The sequence below is a fragment of the Strix uralensis genome, chromosome Z (assembly GCF_047716275.1).
Source record: "Strix uralensis isolate ZFMK-TIS-50842 chromosome Z, bStrUra1, whole genome shotgun sequence".
Classification (NCBI taxonomy): Eukaryota; Metazoa; Chordata; class Aves; order Strigiformes; family Strigidae; genus Strix; species Strix uralensis.
In genome coordinates, this window is record NC_134012.1 from 99,814,017 (window position 1) to 99,837,920 (window position 23,904).

At 40.3% G+C, this 23,904-nt stretch overlaps 2 protein-coding genes across 2 annotated transcripts in view; both read right to left on the minus strand.

Annotated features, from left to right (window-relative positions):
* Positions 1-23: 23 nt before the first annotated feature.
* ACAA2 (acetyl-CoA acyltransferase 2) lies at positions 24-17,397 on the minus strand. Its single transcript, XM_074855730.1, has 10 exons — positions 17,328-17,397; positions 13,038-13,204; positions 10,820-10,948; positions 9,012-9,128; positions 7,483-7,630; positions 5,856-6,031; positions 4,758-4,887; positions 2,415-2,485; positions 1,630-1,784; positions 24-695 (listed from the first exon to the last, which is right to left on the minus strand). Exons 1-10 carry the CDS (start codon positions 17,341-17,343, stop codon positions 611-613), a joined length of 1,194 nt encoding a protein of 397 aa, XP_074711831.1. The 5' UTR covers positions 17,344-17,397; the 3' UTR covers positions 24-610.
* Positions 17,398-18,606: 1,209 nt separating this feature from the next.
* Positions 18,607-23,904, minus strand: part of MYO5B (myosin VB) — a 166,715-nt gene continuing 161,417 nt past the window's right edge. The window contains exon 40 of the mRNA XM_074855854.1: positions 18,607-23,229. Coding sequence (XP_074711955.1) covers positions 23,077-23,229 — 153 coding nt within the window. The 3' untranslated portion in view covers positions 18,607-23,076. The remainder of the gene's footprint in view (positions 23,230-23,904) is intronic.

Genomic DNA, 23,904 nt, shown 5'->3' on the forward strand with positions numbered 1-23,904 from the left:
AAACAAACAAATGAACACCAAGCCCTTTTTTCTGTCATATTTATTGTTCTTTTGGGAGGCACAATGGAAATTTCAGCTTTCGCTCAATTTTCTTTTCCCTCACAAAACAGCAGGGTACAGATTATAGCCATCATTCTACAATCAGTATGTACTTCAGAAGGTCTCAAATTCCATTTCCACATTTCCTGATGATAAAAGAGGCATATCTGCCAGACAGCAGTGTAGCTGAAATAAGAACAGTTTAAGCAATACTTGCTTAAAAAGCTGCACTGACTGCTATTTTAAGGCAGGTTTGGTGAAAGTTTGACAGGCAATTCCCTCAGGAAATTAAAAGAATTTTGCCTACAGAAATACATTAACTTTGATTGAAAAGAGGCTTTTAGAAAATACTTCATCAGCGTGAAATTATATTGATGTTACCCTTCCTTTACTTAGAAAGGCATTAATGAATCTTTTTGTTCAGAATTCAGACTTCTCAGCTATTCCTTTACCTTGCAGGAATGGCACAAAACGAAGGCAGACAGTGATGCATTATTGTCAGAAAAGGCAGAAGTTTCTCATCTTTACACCGAATCAGTAATTTGGGTGACACTGCAGTCTCCAGAATCCCTCAGGCTGTGTTCTCAATGATAACAGCAATACCTTGTCCACCGCCAATGCAAGCCGACCCAACCGCATATTTCCCGCCACGACGCCTGTACAGAAAAAGTAACAGTAAAAACAATTTACATTTATGAAACCATAGTAGCTGTTGTCCTGATTTTATGAAAGGAAACTAGCTATCAGCCAGGTACTACTCAAGATGGATGCTTTAGAATGTGTATGTTCTTCTTCTAGAAGAATATCGTGAAGCCTCAGTTGATATTGAAATATTTCTGTAGAATAACAAGGAGTTGTAAGTCTGAGTCTTTTGACATCTAAAAGATGGTATGTTATACTGTTCTTAGGAACACAAAATGGCAAGGAATGACATTACAGGATACTTGTGGTTTCAACACATAATAAAAATGGCGTAAGTAAAACATAATTTTATTGTCAAGGTAGTTTTTAAAGGCTAAGTTTTCTACAGCCACACTTTAAGAAACAGTTTTCTGCAAGGTGCAAATTAACTGAGGCTTTATGGTTGAACGCTAATAGAGTGCTGCAAGTACAAGCAAAAAGATACAGCGATCTCTGCCCTGAGGGGGGAAAAAGGAAGATTCAGATTGAAATGGTGCTAAGCATATCAAGCAAGCCAAAAGAGTCAAAATTTATGAAAATGGACTAAAGAAGAGAGAAGTTGATGATAAAGCCTTTTAAATGCACCCTGTTAAGAAAGAACAGACTCTGCTCAAAGGCCATTTCAATAAAGGAAACCTTCCCAGGGACTGCTGTGGGCTTAGATCACATCTAGAGGAAGCAAAAAATCCTGTAATGATGACAGAATGGAATACAAGGGAAGCTGTAGGACCGGGGCTACAGCACAAAGGTTAAAAAATTTGTTCAGAAAGTAGTACACTTTAGTGAGGAGAGTTTTAAGCCAGTCGACTAGAAGATTTCAGTCACGCAGTATCCGTGCTAAAGATCTTCTGCAGGCATAAATACATTAGTATTGCATTCACGACCAGCAGCCATCAGCTACGGACATACCTTAATTCATGAACTAGATGAGCTGTGATCCGCGATCCTGAAGCACCCAGAGGATGACCTATAGCGATGGCACCTCCGTTGACATTGGTTTTTTCAGGGTCAAGGCCCAAAACTTTTTCGACAGCTAGATACTGAGGTGCAAACGCCTCATTCACCTGAAACACCAGAGAAACAATACAACTGTTCACATCTGACTTTCCACACAAGCTCTCAGCAGCATGCGCTCACACAAGATTAAATGAGATGCGCTTCTTCTGCAGGTCATTTTGATTGAGAAAAATATTAAACATTTACGAACGCGTACTCAGACAACATACAAACTGTCAGGCATCCCAATGTAAATTCAAATCCTTCTGGCACATGTGATAAAAAGAAAATATGTAGTATATTTTATAAAAAAAAGGTGCATATATTTTGATGCAATGTGTTAATGAAGAGTCTATTGCTCTGACAAAAAATGGCCTCGTCACAAATGGAGAAGCGTGACTGATTTAAAACATTAACAGTCCAGCCAACAGAGTGAAACCTCAGGTCACATGAGGATATTTTTTTTCCACAGCATGCTATCACACCATTTTCAATTTCCACATGCCTGAGATTTTTGTAATGACTGTGCAATGGTGTGGTAGAAACTAAACGGACAGAGGTCAGGCAAGTGAGCTAAGACCAGTGGGCTCCAGACACACAGAAACACCTACCCTGTGATGAGGGGCTACACGTATGAGTGGAATGTTTCTGCTAAAAAGATCAGGAGTAACCTCACTGTTCATATTAAAACTCCTCACCTCTACCAAATCCATGTCCTTCAGGGCCAATCCTGCTTTCTTCAGAACCTCAGTAATCGCAGGCACAGGGCCTATTTGGAAATCGTATGCACATTTAGTTAAATAAAAAATAAACAAATACAGGCTTATAAACATGTTATACATAGGGTAGCTTCATAAAGCCTTATCAAATCCCCTCCCATGAGACTCTGTGCAGCCACTGAGTTCTGGATACACCACTCACCTGCTTTATTAGGTGGTAAAAGAACTCCTTAATCTCAAAACTATTTGTCAGTCTCCTCAGCATACTACCAGAGAACATTAGGAGTGTCATTAGTGCTGCACAGCTATGTTGGTAAACACATGCAGAGCTTTCAAGTCAAGAGAACTGACAGTCCCCAGCCAAATAAAATAACTTCACGACAGTTTTGAGGCATTCTCCTTCCCAGTACTCTTGGTTCAGCTTATTCTTTCCTCAAAACTTGCAGCCTCCAGGTATACAAAAAAGAAAAAGACAGGCTGTTCTGGAGTTTGCTGATCATGTGTTTAGTTACGGGTACTATTGTTCTGGTGTTCTTTATATAATTTACCTGAAAACCTTCTAGTAAAAAAAAAAAACCTAACACTAAAAATGCTCATCTGGACCCAGGTCCCAGCCAGCTGAAGCCAGTAAGATTTTTTTTTTTTTTTTTTGAGAACATTACAGAGTTTGGCAATAAAACTGTTCTCTGGAAGAAAGCTGACATACATGACCTAGTATAATTCACTAGTGGAGATTTCAAAGCACAGCTACCAAAGGAGACACTCAAAGAGAATTTGAAAGGGTTAATTAGAGATGTGCTTGTAGGACAAAGATACTGAGATGTTAGATGGCAGCTGATCATTGGACAAAAAAAATCCCCAATCCTAAAACGTTAACAACCCTAAATGCTCTCTCACTACCAAAAAATGGCATTGACAACTCATAGCTCAAAGAATAAAAAACATAGAAATATGTAAATGACTGAAGAAACAGAAAAATTAAATGAAGAAAGGGCCCAGTTCAAAGCTGGATTATTGGAAAGTCTCAGGCAGCTTAATACTAGGCTCCAAATGCATCTCATTACGGATGGATTTTAGTATGCCTGTTACGCGTGAGAGTAATGGGAGGGTCTCATGTGGACAATACAAAGACCTTTAATGACAGCCAAGCAGACTTTTCCCGCCCCCTCTGCCCCCCCTTCTCTTTTTAAAATAATGAATTCTCTCACTAGACATTGTGAGGCAAGACTCCCTATCACTATCAGTATGTGAAAGGGCAGTTGCTCAGTCTGAGCTCCCGTTCTCAGATCTGCTGCTGTCATGTCAATGAATCTCATCTGGTCTTTTTGAGATGCTGGGGACAAGCTGTGGTGTTAAGGAGTTAGGATACTAACTGTTTCTCCATATGATTTATGAAGTTTTTAAACAAGCTAAAAGAGTTGCCTGACCTAGAAAGAATGGGCTAGTTTAGAAAGCACAATGACAGCATGAAGTCTAGCGAAAAAAAAATCCTCCCTCTACATTTGCTTTGAAGGTTGTGTTAGTCAGATAGTCTGATCAAGAAAACAAATCTGACAATGCTTCATTTGCATTTCTACTGACACATGGAACCAGTCAACAATGACTTCTCTGAACAGAGTGACAGAAAGGAAAGGCAATGCTGGGATACAATGCTGCTTACAAAATAAACAGAAGGGAAAAATCCTGGGGTGTCTGGATTGCTTTGAGGGTTTGTTTGTGTTAACAGCTACTTGATTAGGAAGCATAAAATACAGGACTAACAAAAAAAGAGAAGTAGTTGGTTTGCCAAAATAATACCTGAACAGATGTGCATCCTGGAATCCAATCTTAGCTTGAGCAACTGAGTAACTGCTGAAGGTGTACACATAGCTAATATTTCTTCAGCAAGAGGTGAGGAAGTCAACTCATAGTTACACATTTAATAAAGGGATTTAAATCTCACAGGAAACTACAGTGAATTTCAGGAGAAAACTGGTTTTAAAAAAACACTGAGAGTGTGACTGTTCTCTTGACTTACTAACAGAGAGTAAAAAAGAAAAAAAAAAAAGGTGCCTGGGAGACTACAGTTCAGTGCTAATGCTACGGGTCAGGCACTGCACATATCCTTTCAGTCAAACTGAGGAGTAAGTCAGTCCCTCTGTGTAAGAGGGATGGGCTGACGCAGTGCAACCAACAGTCTCCCTGTAGTAAGCCACACAAATGTCTTCAGAGCGACCAGACTCAGCACACTGCAGCCTCCCTTTCTTTCCTTGAGAACGCCCAACACAAGAGTATTTTAATGCTGCTTGGTGCTGTAAAATAAAGTGCTTTACTGCAACTTACCAATGCCCATTATGGAAGGGTCACAGCCAGATGAGTGATAGGCTACTACTCTTGCCAGAGGAGTAAGGCTGTGCTTTTTAAGTGCTGATTCACTGGCAATGATGACTGCACCAGCTCCATCACACACCCCCTTGCAATAAGAGAGAAAAGCATTCTTAGTGGAGAAGATACAAACAAAAAAAACCCAAACCCCACGCTTTAAAATAAATATGCCCCTCAAAAAAAAAGTTTGAGTCCAAGACACTATTTCTAACATTTAGCAATTGTATTAGTGTTTATTCAAAACAGCCACAAGTCTTTCACTATTCTGTGGACTGTGAAAGAAAGTTAAATATAGATGTTTAATTAATTTCAATATTTTAGGAAAGTAAAATACTTTTTACCACTTAAATTCTCCCTTACACTGCAAACATCATTCTGTAGACTTGCAAGAACACTATTAATATTGGATAACTGTACTATTAATTATAAAAGATGCTTTAGAGACACCCATACTTACTGTGGCTATGATCTATTTTAGGCAGGAATTCAGATTATATGATCACAGTGGTCCTTCTGGCCCAAAGAACATTAATCAATTGATTGAGATAACGACTGTAAGAGGAACAGTCTGTAGTGACATGCTGCTATGCACCCAGACTCTCTGGGTAAGAGAAAAATGTGGTTTGGACTAGAGAGGATACTAACTGTGGTACAAAGATGAGCAGCAGCAGCATGCCCACTAATATAATGCACGATTTGTAAAGCAGATGTTCAGCAATCACTGCCCCCCCAAAAAAAAGCAGAAGGGCTAATTCTACACAGCCACTGCAGGTATCGACTGTGTAATTCAAGGTTGATGAGGAAGTGTCAATCTCTCACTAAAAGAACAGTGACACAGAACTAAATTTTAGGACACAGGAGCAGGCTAAAGGATCCCCCTGCCATCTTGGGGCTGAAACAGTCAACCAGGGGCACTCAACTGCAGAATTAGAAATCGCTTTCGTCAGGAGACACGGCTGACAGCCAAAGGTGGCTCAGTGAGACAAATACACTGACAATAAATTTGGAGAACCTCAGAGGTGACACTTTCATAACCCAAGGCTTTGACGTACTCACTGAAGCATTCCCAGCAGTGACCGTGCCATCCTTTTTAAAGATAGATGGGAGTTTTGCCAATTGTTCCAGAGTGGTCTGGGGTTTTGGATGCTCGTCCTTTTGCATAGTTTCTTTCCCCTTTTTCGTTTTCACTTCAATTGGTGCCATCTCAGCATTAAAGTAACCAGCATCATGAGCTGCAACCACAAAAAGGAAAATAAAAGGACTCTGATAAAAATATCAAGATGATTGCACAGCATGACCAATAATGCTATTTTCATGTGCACACAACTTTTGCTCTATTTTAACCAAGAGTTCCAGGAAAGTACTATTTATGCTTTACTTTGTTTAAATAGGCTGGCTGGTGTTTTATTGTTTGGGTTTTTTTTTTTCAGAAACTGGGCAAAAACTCTACAAATACATTCTCAAACTTCTCCAAAGAAAGTCTCAAATACTAAAGTGTTATTTCAGCTTTAAATAACTGAACTCTTTTTTTTAATCATTATTTTTGGTACACATCCCCGTGCATTGTTGCTTTATTCTACAGTTCTGTCACTTATCAGAGCACCAAGAAGATGTAAATCTCACTAAGAGGGGAACATGGAAAAGGATTCTGAGCCACGTTTTCTCTGTTGATAACCAGCATAAGCTACCATATATAAATTAAAATCCTGTCCAAGGTGTTCCTCCACGGGTCTCACAGTCATGATCTTAGAACAAGATTCACCTGCCTAAACAACCTGAGGCAATTCAAGACATTGTGGGTATCGAAGACGCCCATAAGAGCATCCAGCCACATCACCTAAGATGACTTTAGATGTCAATATTCAGGCAACTAAACGCTACCTTTTGTGTCCACAATGTCGATATGAACACACAGATTTAAAACCAAAACTCCTGTCTCCCAAAACTGAACTCCTAGCCACTTCAAATCATTCCACAAATGCAACTCTAAGGGATTTAAAACTAAGGCACTGAAATTGCCATATCTGCTGTTGTTTAGCTACCTCTGAACTTTCCAAATAAAGTCTACAAAACCTTCTTCTCTCGTGATTAGCCACAGGACTCTGTCTTTAGTGTGGAATAAGATGAACTGTGTTTAAACACAGGTCCTGAACAAATATCCCCCTCTTCAGATTCCATCTGCTCTAACTGCTCCTGGGCTGTAGAATAGCATATGATTTGCGAAAGAAATAAAATGGATTTTTATCAATTATAGCACATGCTGGCAATGCAAGAAGGGTGTGGGTTGCTGTGGGAGAGGACTGCTCTGCAGTGGAGAGGAAAGAAAGGAAGGGAGTCAGGCATGCAGGAGGTGGCATGTGACAGGCCAACAGCATTCACTGCTCAAACGGCTATTGAATGTCCACGAGGAAGACACAGCAAGCCAGTGGAAAGGGGCTCGTTACTTAAGCTGCTGGTAGGCATAACACCTGACTCAGTATATTGAAAGTCAAACCCCCTAGGAGTGGGCTACTTGTATCCCAGGGGAAAAAAAAACGTGAAATACAGTATTGGCAAATCAAAAGACAAATTACACCAAGATGCACCAGCTACACAAAACTTAAGAATACTTTGAATCGATGTTAAAACTAACTAGATTTGAAACTAGTATCATATAAACACGTCCATTCCTAAATTTACTAACCAGCTTTGCACCTCTGTTGCGTTTTGAACGCGTATCGGTCACAGTCCTCTCGCGTGATGTTGTATTTTGCAGCCAGATTTTCAGCTGTAACTGCCATAGGTATTTTAACATGCGTATCTGTTAGACCTTCCCACAACGTGTCTTCCAACTGCATGGAACATTATGAAAAGAAAAATCATAGAGCACAGCAATATTAACATGTATTATTGACAGTTTCTAATGATTCAGCAGCCTCTTGGAAACTAGTGTCTCTTGTAAAATTAACTCAGGTTACCTACAGATACTTTATTACACAGCAAACCAGTATGCAATTTCTTGTGTGTTATTTTAGTTAATCTACACTGTGCTCTAGTGTGGTTCTTTCCAATCACATGTGGCCCTGAGAGGTTTGGGAAAAGCCTATGATTCTTAGCATTTCAGCGTATTTCACTGCTGCAGGAATTATTTACTCAAGACCTATGAGAAAACACACCTGTCTTTCTAGTTACCAAGAAGGAAAGGTGAGGAACTGTGAAAAGGCACAGCAACATACTGATTCTCTGGCTTGTTCTCTAGTGTTAGGTGAAAACACCTTACTTCAGTCAAAATTTTCTGAGGGTAAAACATCTCAGGTGAGAAAATACGCAACACTAGCTTCACTTAACCTGATAAAGGCAAGCCCAGTCAGTCCAGATGGGTTCTGTCATCTCTGTCACCAGTAAAGTGCTGCAAGATAAATCACTCATTCACCTGCAACTGAGTAATTCTCTTCACGAGAAGAACCCAGTGGCACCTGTGGAAACTCGGTGTATCAGCAACCTCCACATACAAGGTGTTCTCTGTAGGAACTGAGGCTCAGTCACAGTGCCACACAGATTCACAGAACAGAGTCAAGTATACTTCACATTCACCACCTTCACACTGGGAAAATGGTGTACAAAAAACAAAGGGCTGAAACACTGAAATATCCTAATTTAGCATTTTGATGTTGGTTATGATCGAGTGAATGGTAATTATCAGAGCAGAACTGGATCCTGCTGCAAATTTCCCGCAGTATTCACTAAGGATTTATCTTCAGAAGAAAATGTAAAAATAACTTATCTGTCAATGGATTTAACTTCAAGTTTTAGAACTGAGAGATGCTTACAACTTGGAGATATACATGTTCTTTACCAGTCTATCTACCCATTGCTAGCCTTACTAGCTTTACCTGAACTGTGTATGCCTCTATTTCACAGCCTCTGAAAAGTTTTTATATTACATACAGTACTTCGATGGGATGTACCAAGTGAACTAAGCTTTGTGTCTAAGAGTTTATTGATATGTTTAACAGGGAACAGTAATTCAAATACAGTTTTGGAAAAGCTAGAAAACTGGCATGCTTAACGAAATTGCCTGAACCTTATACTGGATAAATGCTTCGAACAACTAAATCTGGATCTCCAATAATTCCATTTGCAAGGATACTGTGTCTACAGGCCTGATACTTTACATTGCTCTGTAAACATGCCTTTATTCAGAGGAAAAAAAAAAGTAAAAGAGTACTAGACCTTGAGCTCTGCTCCTAATCTGGTTCCAAATCGAATGTTTCGAACTGCATAAGGAGCCTGGCTCATGTTTTCAGCTCCACCACACAGAACAACTTCTGAGTCATTAAGGCAAATTTCCTGTTAACAGAAAAACAAAACAGATCTAGTATTTACTCTGCTGGTTTTGCAAGACAATAACAACCATTTTAGAACCTCCTCACCTACAAAGCCACACAAAGAAAATGAATTCAAGCTTAGCCATGTGTATATTTATGAAGGCTTTACCCTTCTATTAAGATTGGGTCTGTCTCTTTCATTACATGTTCCTTCTTCCTCCTTTCAGCAAGGAATGATTGTATCAGTGAGGGAGGAAGAGAATATGGGTGTACATGTATGACAGGACAGAGGGCAAAGCCATTAAGCATCTTCATGCTTGTGTGGTTAGGTTCACACATGGTTGAGCTTGGTTGGTTTTTTTTTTAGCTCCTGATCTTCTGAACAGGAACACAAATTAAACCTCAAAGCTTGAAATGAGACCTTACGACTCTAAAAAAATGGGAAATCATTTTAGAAAACATTAGTCAGGTAAGTTGCCAAAAGAAACCCCCAAAATGCACTATTTTGTCATTGGCAAAGCTCACAGAACCTAAAAGCCCCAATTCCTAAATTCTTGAAGTGATTCACTCAGTTGGACAGTTAAGGTTATTTATGTACTGGAACGGAAGCAGATTAAATTACATTGATATGCATTTGAGATGACTAGTTAATAATTAGTGTGACTGATTTGTAGTAATATGTGCTGAGATGCTTTCTATAATTACAAAAAACTTTGTGCACATTTAAGCAGCTCAGAACAGAAGCTGCAGCTTTGTTGTGTGCCAGAGAAATGTAGGAACATTAGCTGATGAAATGGCATCTTTGGAAAAGACCTCAAAACCACACTTCTGAGGTAAGTGGTCAAATTCTCCAACACATTTTTTCAGTGTAGGCCAACGTATGCGTAGCCTTTGCAGAAAGCAGAAAAAACAGCCAGACAGATATTACTGTAAATATGTAACCTTAACTCTACACTGTCTTCTACATTTTTTCCTCTAGAGGATCAGACCTAAAATAATTCTCTAGCCAATGGCAACTTTTTCTTTAAAAAAAAAAAATACAAAACACAACTATGTGGTTGCTGAAATATTCATAAAATACCCTTTAATTTTCTAAAGTCTAGACCACTGGTCTGTATGAACAAATGAAATAAAAATCACTGTACCATCTTAGTGGTTTTGGCCAACCGCTCAAAGAGAAGTTGACTTTCTTCTATTTTAAAAGAAGTGACGCTATAAATTATCTAACCCGTAAGAGGGTTTGGATCTTTGAACAAAAACACACTTAAAAAGCACAGGTTGCTGCTTACATAGCCAGCTAGGTGAGAATATAAACAATGATCAGAAGATGAAAGCCTCCTGTTGTGGTTCTGATGCCCAGTAATCACAGTTTGTACAGACAGGATCACAGAATGCAACTACTGCACAGCTGAGCTCTATTTCACTGGGTAACACTCATTGCATTCCTTATATTAAACTCAAAATAGCTACAACGATGATTTTTAAAACCAGCCACAAAATATGGCACTGTGGAGGCTGACTTCCTGCACATAACCATGCAGGACAACAGGAAGTCTCTACCAGTGGTAGCTAAAAATCCATGCTAAGACTCATCCCAAACATGAAATACACGTTTCTACACACATCTTTTCTCTCATGTTAACAGCCTGATAAAAGTTACAGCTAATACAGAAAGAAAGGAAAAAAAAAAAAAAAAAAAAAAGTGCTTTGTACCTGACATCCACTGGCAATAGACTGGAAACCAGAGCCGCAAAGTCTGTTGACAGTGAGGGCTGGAACTGGAACAGGAACTCCCACACGTAAACCAACATGTCTTGCAATATAAATGGCATCTGAGGAGCTCTGCAGACATAACAAACAGGAGGTTTTGTTACACTCCAATTTCTTTGGAAAGTAAAAGTCTTGAAAATGGTGTAATTGCATCACTGACAGAGGATAATTTATGTTCAACAGAAACCCTACTAGTCATAAGAAGCACTTTGATTCACTTCAAAGAACCACCATCCCGTATGATCAAAAAGGGCCAATGTCTTAATATGCATTTTAAAGAAACTCTGTGTCATGAAAGCTAGACATCAGGCCAAAAACGGTACTACAGATGTGAAGACTGAAGTCAGCAACTTAATAGTCTTCCCTTTTCCCTTAACTCTTATTTTCAAAGCAGCATACACACAACAGACTGACATAAGACCAGATCCTGACTGGTAAGCAGTAATTATTTCAAGCTAAATTAAAATTGCTCAGACTAACAGGGGAAGGCCCCCCAAAACCAGACAGTGTGGAAAATGCAGAGATGCCATTGCTGCTTCCTATCCACTTTGCAAAATTTTGTAACTCTGATGTTCTAGCTGGACACTGGCCTCTTCAAACAATAAAGTCTCATTCCTCCAAACTTTTCAAAGATGGTTATATCAGACTTCTATTTGAAAAGCAAAGTACTGCACACAGAGCAGTTTGCTTCAGAACCTGCTCCTTTAATAAACCAGGCTCCCACATGAGATGAAACAAAAATGATTAGGCTTCTGCATTTCAACTACTGAGTCAGCAGATGATGGCAAGCACAGGTACAGAATAAAAAACCGTAACAGCACCACTAAAGGTTTGTAATGGATCTTTTCCAAACAGAGAGAACACTTATGCTCTTGGGGATCACGCCCTAAGCTAGTATGTACGATAAAGACAAAGTTTTGTACACAACACTACTTGACAATGCAAGTTCAGAAAAAACATATTAATCAAGACAATTCTGCTGAAGAAGGAGAGCTTAAAATGGTCATACATTCATAGTTATTTAAACTTAATCATATAATACTTAAGTATATATGTACATATAATACTTATATACATATTATACACATATAATATTAAGTATTTAAAAGGAATCCAGGACTAAAAAAATCTACTGGGACGGGGAAGTATGATGCAAAGGAAAAGAAAAGTAATTTCAACATGAAAAGACTTTTTTTTTTTAATTAGAATACTACTATTTTTTATGTGAAAGCATTAAAGGAGATTTGGATGCAGCAACCTTTTTTTTTTCCTAGGCCACAAACAGTACTTACAAAACCTAAAAAACTGAATGAAAGCTGAGATGGTAGCTGTAGGAGACAGAATAATCAAAAGCTTCTCTTTTGGTTGAAAATCCTTAAGAAGGAATACTGCACATTTGTTCACTTATCATGAAAGTTCTTGGGTATTTGTTTCTTCTGCACCCTTGAAACACTCAATGCAAAATAAGACTGCCTACCTTTAATAATGGTGAAGCCAGAATACAAAACAAAACCAAACCAGAAATGCTCTTTTCTGTCTTGCCTAAAACAGATCCTAATCTAGGTATGCGGATACTGCAGTTTTGCAATGCTGGTGCCCTGCATGCAATAGCACCTACATCACAAGAGCTCTGGAAACGATAAGATTGTCCAAATGTCTCTGCCAGTTGAGGCATGCATCCCTTCGTCTGAAAGTAAACTCATATTCACTCAAAAAAATTCTATCTAGAAACCTCAAGTTAAGTGGGCTCAAATCAGTTACAGTCTCCAGAAAGAAAGGGATTTATACAATCAGTGAAAACTCACCAATCATTGAGTTCCACAGCTCAAGTCATGAAAACAGGAAAAAATATACCAGAGATTAGCAACTAACCCTTTAATGAATCCACAATTCTTTTCAGAAAATCAGTTTGTCCTAGGTTAAACTACTTTTGGTACTTAAAAAAGAAAGCTAAGCCTTGCCCCCAGTAGTATCACAAATCATGCAGGGTATGTCCCTTAAACACGAACAGGAAACTCTACACTATAAACACTACTTACCCATTTCATTTCCACCCCTTTCGTTTATTCTTGGCTGCAAAACAGAGGTAACTCACTATAAGACCACACTGAAGGAGACAACTGAAATCATCACTGACCAGTCAATTCTCCACGTCACCAACCTGCATGACACTGCCGACGATGACACTGTCAATGATCTCAGGAGAGACCTTGCCAGCAGCCAGCGCTGCTCGAGCGGCATGTTCTGTCAGATCAGTGGCTGTGAAGTCCTTCAGCAAACCTCCATAGGTCCCGAAAGGAGTTCGCTTTGCTGCAACAACGAATACACCTGCAACAGAAGCAAAAATTATCCAGATGTACAGAATCAAACAAACAGAAAGTCATCAAGTCAGCCTCAACTGCGTAACATCCTAAACTCACAAGGTTTGTAAATACAGGCAATGTGAACTCACGCCGTACACGATAAATGAGATATAGAAGCACTTTAGATAGAGAAGGTATGCAGAATTAATGGTCAGAGAGAAAAGCTGGAAAGATTCCAGAAATACGTCTTTTCCACAAAGAGTTTTGAAATAAAAAAACCAAAACCCAACAGTTTTTTAGGATACCAGACAGACAGAGAAGGCTGCCACATCACATCAGATATTAGTGCTAGCGCACTAAAAGTGTGAAAATAATATCCATGAAATCCCACAGTGGACACCTGTGAAATAGTCAGATGAGGAACAGTTCTAAAAAAACAAAGAGGCCATTACCTCATCCTAGAAAACTCAGCAGATTTTTGGCTTACACTCTGAAACAGTTTTCACAAAGAATAAAAAAAAAAAAGCAAAACAAAAAACTTTCTATATGTTTTAACCTTTCACTTAAGAGGAAAACCATTCCTTAACCAAAATTATTTCCAGAATTATATAAGACATCTAAACTGCATTAGCATCAGGCTTCTAGTTTCTGAGAAAGAAAATTCAGTTTTCAACTGACAGGAAAGTGTTTACAAGTGCGTGTGTACAAATGCATCGGCCAGAAGGAGTCTATATGAATTTCAGCTTGGGAGAAGCTGTCTCTGAACACCTATCCACTGCTCCTCTCTGCCTCTCCGTGCAGAAACAAGTGGGAGGCAGTCTGTGAACTTTCCCCCAGTTAAACAACAGAGCTCACATAGCTCTTTTGTACAGCTGCCATGAGGCATCCACAGTTATTTTAGGTAACACTGGAAGGATATATACAGATCTAAGAATGAAGGCAAATGAAAATGCCTGTTCTTTAAGCTACATGTGAACACTTTTTGGGCCTTCTGTTAGAGGCCGTGTGATCCATATTCCTCGGCTGGTTTGTCAGAGAGAGGGTGCTCCTCTCTCTCTCTCATGTATTTGCATCCCGGGCTGCACAGTTTATAGAAAATGACCTTCCCAACTGGTGAAGGTCAAGCTTGCTCCACTGACAAGGAACTGAACACAATGTTGAGATCCGAAACAGGCAATAACTACGCTCAGAAGATCACCTGGGAAATACCCTGAAGCAGACTAAGCAAGAATTACAGCTTCAAGGATAGGGATGATGAATGTAAAAAACAACATGGCTTTCAAAACCATGAAGATAGAGAAACAGACTAACCCCCTCCCACCCTGATGCTGCCCATGGACTACTTTCTGGGCTACCCAGAAGACCTTAGAAGGAAGCCTCTGCTAAGCACACTACTGCTGCTCCCTTAAAATGTAGTGCTGACACAGTAACTACCCAAAAACTGTGAGAAGCAAAACTTACTTCCTCAAAGGAATAAATAGCTGCTAACTATTATACATCCAGCAAGCTCACACTTCAGGTTTTTTAAGCATAGAAGGAACAGTCATTAAAAATATATATCTCGAGAGGCCTCTGAATATTCAGAGGTCTGAAAAGTACCAAAGCTGGTGCTGTGGGGAAGGTCCTGTATCCAGGCTTGGAACAAACGCTCAGAACTGACCCCTTGTATACATGAAGTGTATGCTATATCCATCATCATTTTTCACTCTTCATTTAATCATCCCTCAGTTGATACCAGCGAGTAATTCAATTTAACCTGAAACAATTCCTAATCCACTGACTGAACCTTTTTTACTTTGGTTGTATCCATTTTTTCAAAAAAAGCTGAAAACTACTAACAGACACAAGGTGTGAAGCCCTAGAAGTTTTTTTAACAACGGTGAGGATGCTTTAGTTGATTTCTGCTTATCAAAACCAGGCGTGTTCAATACAGTCACTGCAGAATTAGTCCCTGGACTAAGTATTCAGGTGACAGACTTCAATTTAGACTAGTAGTTTTCATTTAACTATCCAAAATGTATTGTATTAACAATAATTTATGGAATGTTGTTTTAGTCTTCATTAAATGTTAACAACACCTGCAAAAAAAAGACCCTTCACTCTTTTAAGGGTGATCTCATGTTCCCTGCAGCAAAGTGGGCCTTGACACTCGTTTGCCACCACTCTTCCTGCCCCCTGATTCCCGTCCGTTTCCTCCAAAATTGTGCCAACAACAGCTGATTACAAGGCTTAGCTGCAGACTAGCTCACGGACCTGACCTAGCTAAAAGAACTTGTTCTCCTCCCTTTTGGCCAGGTTGTTGGCTTTCCACATTATTTGCTGAATCACATACACCCTATTGCCCTACAAACAAACAGTCTGGGGGCAAGGACGGAACTTTGCCCTTAAACTTTCCTGTCGCAATAACGTTTCTCTTGTTCTTTCACTGAGGCTGCTCACTGCTGCCCACTCCCTCACAACAGCACTGCAGGGCCAAAGCTGTGGTATAGCTGGAGACCATCCCAGAGTCAGTGGAAAACGAGGGGCTAATTTTCATTTCGATCAGTTCTGTGACTGAGTTCACCTTCTGGCTGCTCAATAAAACATAATTCCAGACTAAGAGAGAAGGCTGGACTGAACCAGCAAGGGAAGAAGGTGAAGCACGACCTTTCCGAGCAGCGATGTCATGCTGAATTAAACTGACCACAGAGCCGCTCCCCTAAGGGTGTTATTACTCCACAGACTACTGAATTTTGCTAGATTGGAGAGACATCTACAAATGCTACTCCCTCCACAAAACTTTGGGAGGGGCAACAAGGGGTGTCTGAAGCCTGAGAAAGGACTCTGTAGACTTTGAGAGCTCTTCCTAAGTCTCCATTAATTAGTACCGTCCTACACTACCAGGGCAAGACTTCCAGAGTCTCTGCAATTTTCCAAGGTGATAAACACCAGATAAGAGCAGAATACTACCAAACGCATAGGGATCCAGAAAGTTTTGGGGCTAGAAAACGAAGGTCACTCTGAGTCCTTACCAAATACTCAAACCATCTTTTAAACTGGTTTTGGGGATCTGCAATTATAGGTCTGAAACATTCTCTCACCCTCCAACATTTCTGAAACGCAGCTGGTATGAAAATATTTGTTCATCAGATCCTATTTTGAAGGCCTAAAAAACCAATCATTAACCTCAAAAAAATTCAAGGAGCAAGAACAGTGCATGAAAAACACTGTGGCAAGAGATGAGAGAAGATCCTGAAACAGGCAAAGCTGCTCTCTGCATTATCCAGCTCAGCAGAGAAATACGGAATTACTGCAACACTGACTAGACACGCTTCTGGCACTGAAACCTCAAACCATGACTTACACGTATGTTATTTAGGTACACTCTGTTAAGTAGCAAAGCACTGTCAAATAGATGAAGAGCCCTATTTCAACAAATTTCAGTTTTGTTCTTCAACAAGATCAGGTATTAAAGTGCTAATGATCTCATTTTTAAGAGACACAAAATTTAAGCCTCCTAAAGTACTTCTTTACATAAAAGACTTGCAGGAACCGCACAGAGTTTGTCCTGCGCTCTTAGTGCTAACACAGGCAGGGGCTGGATATGACAAACTTCCAGTCACTGACACTTCAAGTGTCACTTCTAGTCACCGCACACACCCATGGCTAGTTTTTGGACATATATACGCACCTTTCGCTATAGGTTTGTTTGCACCATAAGCACGGCTGGAAGACAGACACTATTATTGTTTCATAAAACAGTGCTCAGAACAGAGAAGATTGCGACCGACACCGCGTGCCCCTTCTCCACCCTCTGCACCTTCACGCAGATCAGTGCTTTTTTTGAAAAGCCGCGGGTTTTTTCAGCTGTTTATCGCGCGGATGCTGACAACGGCACGGACCAGAGAGCGGGGAGGAAAAACCCCCCCGGAGAAAGAGGAACGGCTTCACAGGCTCCACTGCGGATTTTCCGACGGGTATCACGCGCTCCCAGCCGGGACAAGGGCCGCAGGGCCGCGCACCTTCCCCTCAGACCCGGCCCAGCCTCCCCGCCCGCACGGAGCCGCCCCGCTCCCCCTCAGGGACCGGCGGGCACACCACCCCCCGCGGAGGGGCCCCGCTGCCCCTCACACGGCGCCCGCCCCGCCGCGGGCTGACAGAGGCCTCACCCCGCAGGAGCGCCATGGCCGCGCCGCTCCCCCTCAGCCGCGCCTCACCCGCCGCACATTCGCCACGCTGCGGGCGGAGGGGGCGGGCACACCCAAGTAGCGCTTTTTAATCCATTTAATTTTTCTTTTTTTTTTTTTTTTTCCCCCACTTCACTTCTACTCGATTTGATTTGTCCCTCTTCGCCATCCCCCCACCCCTCGCCTGGAAAGGGCGGCGCGGGCTTTGGCGAATCGGCGAGCGGGCGGCGCGGCGTTGCCGTAGCAATGGCGGCCCCGGGCGGCGGCGGTAGGCCCCGGGCGGCGGCGGCGGGCCAAGCGGGCCCGCTGCGGCCTCTGCCCGTCTCCGGGGCCTCCTCGCCGCGGTCCATGATGAGTAGCCACTGCGCAAGCCGAGTTCCGCGGGAGCGGTGAGGACCCTTGCGCCGGGTAAAGCACCTGAGACCCGCGGGCGGCGGCCCGGGGAGGCCTGAGGGCAGCTCCCCTCCCTCACGACGAGAAGTCACGCCCCCCCTTCCACACCCCCCCACCCGCTCCGGACGCCGCCTCGGGGGTTTTAATGGTGGTTTGTTGGCCCAGCGCTGCCCCCGTTTCCAAGTTTCGGCGTTTCTGGGCTTGGATGAAGAGTAGGACTTGCCTCGTGGTCTTCTTCATGTCCCCTCTCCCTTGCAACCTCCCAGTTGGGCGTAGGGGAGGCATAGAAAGAGCCCGTCACAGTTCTGGTGGTTGAAAATTCATGTTGAAGTATGATTTATGTGCATAAAAACTTTAGGGGAACCGTTCAGATGGTCTGGCAGAAGGTGGGAGGATCAGGACAGTAATAAAAAAATAAAAATTTTTGTGTCCAGATAAAAGTTGCCATATGTCTTCATTGATGCAGTCTAGGTTTTATAACTTTTATAGAAGAAAAAAACGTTTTCCTGCAAGCAATCCCATTTTTGATTAAAAAAAAATAAAATCTTTCAACTGCTTTCCCTATGTAATTCCAATGATTTCATGAATCTAGAGATCAGTGAATGTACAGCAATATGTAACTTTGTCTTTAAAAAAAAGCAGAGGGTTTTACTGTATTTTCTTTCTCTGCCACTGACTAAATCTTATTTAAGCCCATGCACAAGGGCTGGCACCGCATCCCGTCCTCTCCATTCATTTGCAACCGCCTTCATGGACATAAGGTACCCCACGTGGTTTCTAATTAGCTCGCAATATTTAAGCACCTCTGAAATTAAGTTATAACTTCTAAAACTTTAAAATTCTTAAGTAAAAGCTTTGAGACTGTTCATTTGTGTTTGCAAAGTCCTTTTTAATTTTAAAATAGAAATGTTTCCAATACATAGAAGTAAACATTGAAAGGTTTATTTTTTAACATCCCCATTTTTGACCAAAAGTCACAATTTCTTCAAAAGTGTTTATTTCACAATTTTTTTATCCACAGCTGAATATTACAGTGACTATTACAAGCATTCTCCTAAAAAGGTGTAGTTTACAGATTTGTTCAAAATGGAAAAATACTTTATAAGCAGTAGTATTTCATCTTGAGTATTCACTCCTGTCTATCATTCAGCTTCTTTGAGAGCATACATAGCTTCTGCTTGTTAACGTAATGAGACTTCACAAAACCCTCAAACAAACAGACGTTGCACTGTAGTAGCACATTTTTTGATAATTTGGTGTTTCATCTAATTTCAACTTAATTTGAAAGTTTTTGTTAACTGGCATTTACATTTTGAAATCAATTGTGTACTCGTTGGAGAATATGTCCTCCGGATTGTTTTGCTTAACATCTACATTGCTAGAACTTCTTCCAGGCAAAAAAAAAAAAAAAAAAAATCAATTTATAACTGTAATACATATGTGAATCAACAAAGTTGGAGGAAGAAGGTTCATGGCAGTTCATGAAATTAACTTTAATTAATCATATTTATATGCAATGACAGAATGCTAATTTTCAGTTAAATATGGTCTGAAAGAATAGGTTTGCACAGTTTTGTTCGTTTACTATTGAAAATGGAGGAGAATGACCTGTTCTTTCAAGTGCATCTTTTGCACTTGTATCTTTTCCAAATCACACAAATGGAGGGTCATACCTTGCAAAGACTTTAGGTGGTGGTGTGATTTCAGCGTTTAAGTTGCAGTATCAGGAAAGGCAGCCACTATGCTTAAACTCTGAAACACGCCCACATGTTACTGTTTCGCTCATACTTTTAGATACAACGGAATAAATCGCATGAGCAAAAAATGCTTATGATGTAAGATTGTATTAATTCAGTCTTGAGGTCTAACGTTGTTTTCTACAGTCAACTACTACAACAGCTTTACAAGCTGAAAGATAAGCAACCTCAGCTACAAAATGCCAATGAAAGAAAAAAGAAAAAAAAAAAAACAAAGCAAGTTTTTGGTGAAAATGAAGCACATACATTGTTCTGGATGTTTCTTGTAGACCAGATGGCAGATGCGTGAACTTGCCTTTGAAGAGTTGGTTTTGTAGTGATGGTGTTTTGTGTGATTTGTTTTTTTAGGTGTTTGTTGTTTTTTTCTTTTTATCCCCAATAGTACTTTTCTGAGCTACATTATACATACAAAAATCAGTAAGAGTCAGTATTGTTTTTTTCCTAGAACTTCAAAGTGTTTTTGCAGACCTCCTCAGAGTGAGATTTTATAAGCAGACCTAAAAATCCACAGACAAATTTTTATGACAGAACAATAAAATATTCCCACATTTTAACACTTGTTTCAGAGGAACAACGGTTGAAAAGTCAGTTACCTTAGTAACAGCTAAAGGCACACAGTGGGAAAATGCTCAACTTAATAATCAATATTTTAGAATAAAGACAGGACTGGAAAACAACCAGCTTTCTCAAAGCCACATTTTGTGTTAAATTTGCTTTTTAAGTAAGTGCCAATCTGAGGAAAGGCATGCTTGAGCATAGCAATTTAACAAAATTAACATTTAGAAACAAACTTTAAAAATTGCTAACAGAAAAGGTAACATATATTAAAGATATTTCATACAGAGTCCTCTTCCAGATGGATTTTAATGGATAAACTACGTTATCACAGATCAATACATTAAACCCCAGTTCCCATCTATACATACCTAGAGTTTTTAAGAAAGTCTCTTCATTGTACATGTAAATTGTGATCCTGAAAATGCCAGTGAAGGACCATTATCCCCTAAAAGGCCGTAAACCACATTTTATAATTGAGATCAGCAAAGAAATCATTGCAGAGCAACCTGTCATTTAGTCTGAACGATAAGCATTGGTTTAATCAATCTGCTGGGAATTGTACTCTGAATAATTTACATCAGAGAGAGGTAGAGACCTGAAGAGCCTGAGAGGAAACTGCTGGCCTAAGATGAATTCTGAGAAATAGCTCCATCTTAAAACCGCCTTACAGAAAGACCAAATTCTGCTTTGTCTTTTTTTTTTATTTTTAACCTGTGATGACTACCGTAGCATGGAAAAAAAGGGACAAGATACAATTAAAAAATTAAATTCAGAGCACTGCAAAAACATTCACTTGCAAAACGTGAAAAGAGGTAGGTATAATAAATAATATTGTAGCTGAGCAAGTGAGAGAAGAGTGTGGGCTTGCTGGGCACAGACAGCAAAATGGTGGTGTTACCCTTGTTGTGCATGAAGGGGAGATGAAGGCACTACTGAATATATGCCGTAGATGCAAGTGCTCAAGGACTGGAGTTTGGAGGTAGTGCTGGTACTACAAGCAGTAAATTTTCTTTTAGAATTAGTTGGGTGATGCTTAGGAGAAAAGAACTTCTTCCTAGGGAACGGCCTTAAATTTGTCCTTCACTGGTAACAGCTGTACTAAACCATAGTCCACTTGGAACAAGGTATTTACCTAGCGGCATAGACCAATGTAATTCTTCACAGCACGCAACTTTTTCTTTAAAAATGTGCTTTTGGGATAGTAATATACATATATAGTACATACAGGACTATTACAGCTTGTATCTACATAGATTATATACATGATGTCTAAATCAAAATGTACTCCTTGTCTAAAACAGTGACTGCAGCATGGTGGAATTTAGTGTATCTTTAAAAGACTTCACATTCTGTTTTATCCTCTGAGCAGACAGGTCACCTGGTCATAAATTTGCTGTTTGGGTATGATTTACACCAACTAAACATGGTCAAGGGCAGAGAGGCGTTTTTTTGAAAGCTCTTGACGATTGCGGAATTGCTGAGACTTCAGGAACCGCAACCACAAAAGCAGGTTAAGTTCAGATCTGCTTGGACAAGACCAAATGGAAGGGAGTGGCAGTGGCAAGGGAGAAACGCTCACAGTGCTGGGATGAGCAGGGCTTTTGCTGGCTAATGCCAGTCATCCTCGCTGCACTTTGGCAAAGCATGGCTCCACAGAAACTGGGGATTCCACATGGCACGGTAAGTACGAAGCAAAATCAGTGACTGCTTTTGTGAGTAGCTGGCCCCTTTCAGCATCTACCTGGCGAGGTCAGAGGGTTGGTTTGTTTTATTTTGCAAGTTAGGTAAAAAAAAAAATCCTAACAGAATTTGAATTGACTGCAATTATTCGTTTAAGGTTGTTGTAGACAAGGAGTTCATGTTCACTCTTAAAGAAACAGACTAACACACTATCTTACAGGTTTTTTGTGTTAAAACATTTCATTGCTCATCCATTCCCTCTTGGTTTAAAACTTTTTTTTTTTTTTAATTAGTATTCTTCATCACAATAGGTAACATTTCGGATGGCTACTGCACTGAATAGATTTTTCCATGGACTGCTATGGCTAGGACTAACCCAGTGAACAGAAGTAGGACTGGAGACCTGATGATTAAACTGGGCTGCTTTAGCATGTCTGATATACGCATGAGATTCTGATACAAGCCATGTAAGAGGTCTAAGAGTCTTGATAGCCACTGGATGAAATTTTTGGCTTTGCAAAGCACAGGAAAGCCAACAGTAGGGATCAGGAGGATCCCTGTCTATACTAGAAGCAGAAGGCCTAAGGCAGTCCCTTGCCTTGAGATTATTTCACTAGGACAAAACCTTTGCAAGTGACTAATGTAAATTTGGTAATGGAAGAAAGTCCAAACCACCAATTTATTTGAATTTCCATGAAGCAGATGTACTGGATGCAGTTAGGAGGAGCAACAGCATTTCTCAAACACAGAATTTGTGACAAATTCCATGCCAGTGGAAACAAGCAGCATCTAAGCCCATTACCTTAATACATACTTGTGCCTTCTGCAATTTACTTTCTCAACTCACTATTGTGATACAGTTATTAGCAAGAACAGGAGGCAGAATTGCATGTCCCGTTATTAATACATACAAAACCACCTAGCTATTAGACAAATTACATGTCCTTCAAGGCAGCATAAGTGTCTCAGATTTTGTTTTTTGTTTAACTGTCATTTCTTCATAGACACCTATGAGATCAAAGTAACTTGTCTCCCACTCACACTTCGTTTTTGTTAGTGGTTTTGGAGATGATTATGGGCTTTGAACTATGTCAACATAAAATCAAGCAGTAAAAAGTCTACATTTCAAGTATCCTTATGCCGAGTTGCAAATTACCCAGAAAAATCACATATAGATCAGTCTCTTTCTTACTGTATGGTTTAGCATCCATTTATTACTGTGTATTGGTTCTTCCATAAGCCTGTTTGGTCCATATTTAAAGAGCTCCTTAAATCTGTTTCATGATTTTTCTGTCTTTGCTGGGGGTCTCTGGGTAGGAGAGGTGGGCTTAATTAGACTTTCTTCAGACTTTCTTGAGAAATTCCAAGTTGAGAGAAGCAGGGAGATGAATCGAATCCATGGTTATGGAGGATGGGCTGAACGGGATCAAAACTGGGAACATGTGCTTGAAGTCCAACAGCAGCTGCGGAGGGTCATTTCGCTCTTGCAAGTGCGTCTATGAGGTGTGGGAGAGGAAAACAAATTCAGTATCAATTGTTGCCTTTTCTTTGTATTTGTCATGTTTATCATCATCAAAGGTTTGAGAATGTACACGATTTTAGAATATTGCAAGCAACAGTTGTTCTATTTTGTTCTCTATTGCGGCAGCCTTCCTCCAAGGAAGTGTTTATAGAACTTCTACATAGACTGTAGGAAACACTGCTTCAGAAGAACCTTGCTACATTTTCTATGGACCAAGAAGCAAGACACAGGACTTGGAAACAACACGATGCTCTTTCTCAGCAAAAACAACACTGAATGATACCAGCAGAACACTTTTGATTCAGCTGCTCAGTGATAGAGACATATTCTAGGAGTAGTTGAACAGATTTCTCTTTCCTTTTCCCGCCTCCTCCTTGTGAACATTAAAAGATGTTTGGTTTTCATTTAGTTATTTTTCCTTTAGTTGCCAATTTCTGCCTTGTATCTCAGAAGTAGCTCCACCGATACTTCACTGACTCCTGCAACCTTACTTCTGAGTCGTGTAGCTACTAAAGAGCATTGGATTAGCTGAGCTGGGAACTTTGGTGCTTATTGTTCTTTGTGATTAACAGCCTGGCTATCCCTGCAGCTGTATGTCACAAGTAAGTGTGTGCACACGCAGAGCACTAAATTCAGGACAACATGCAGC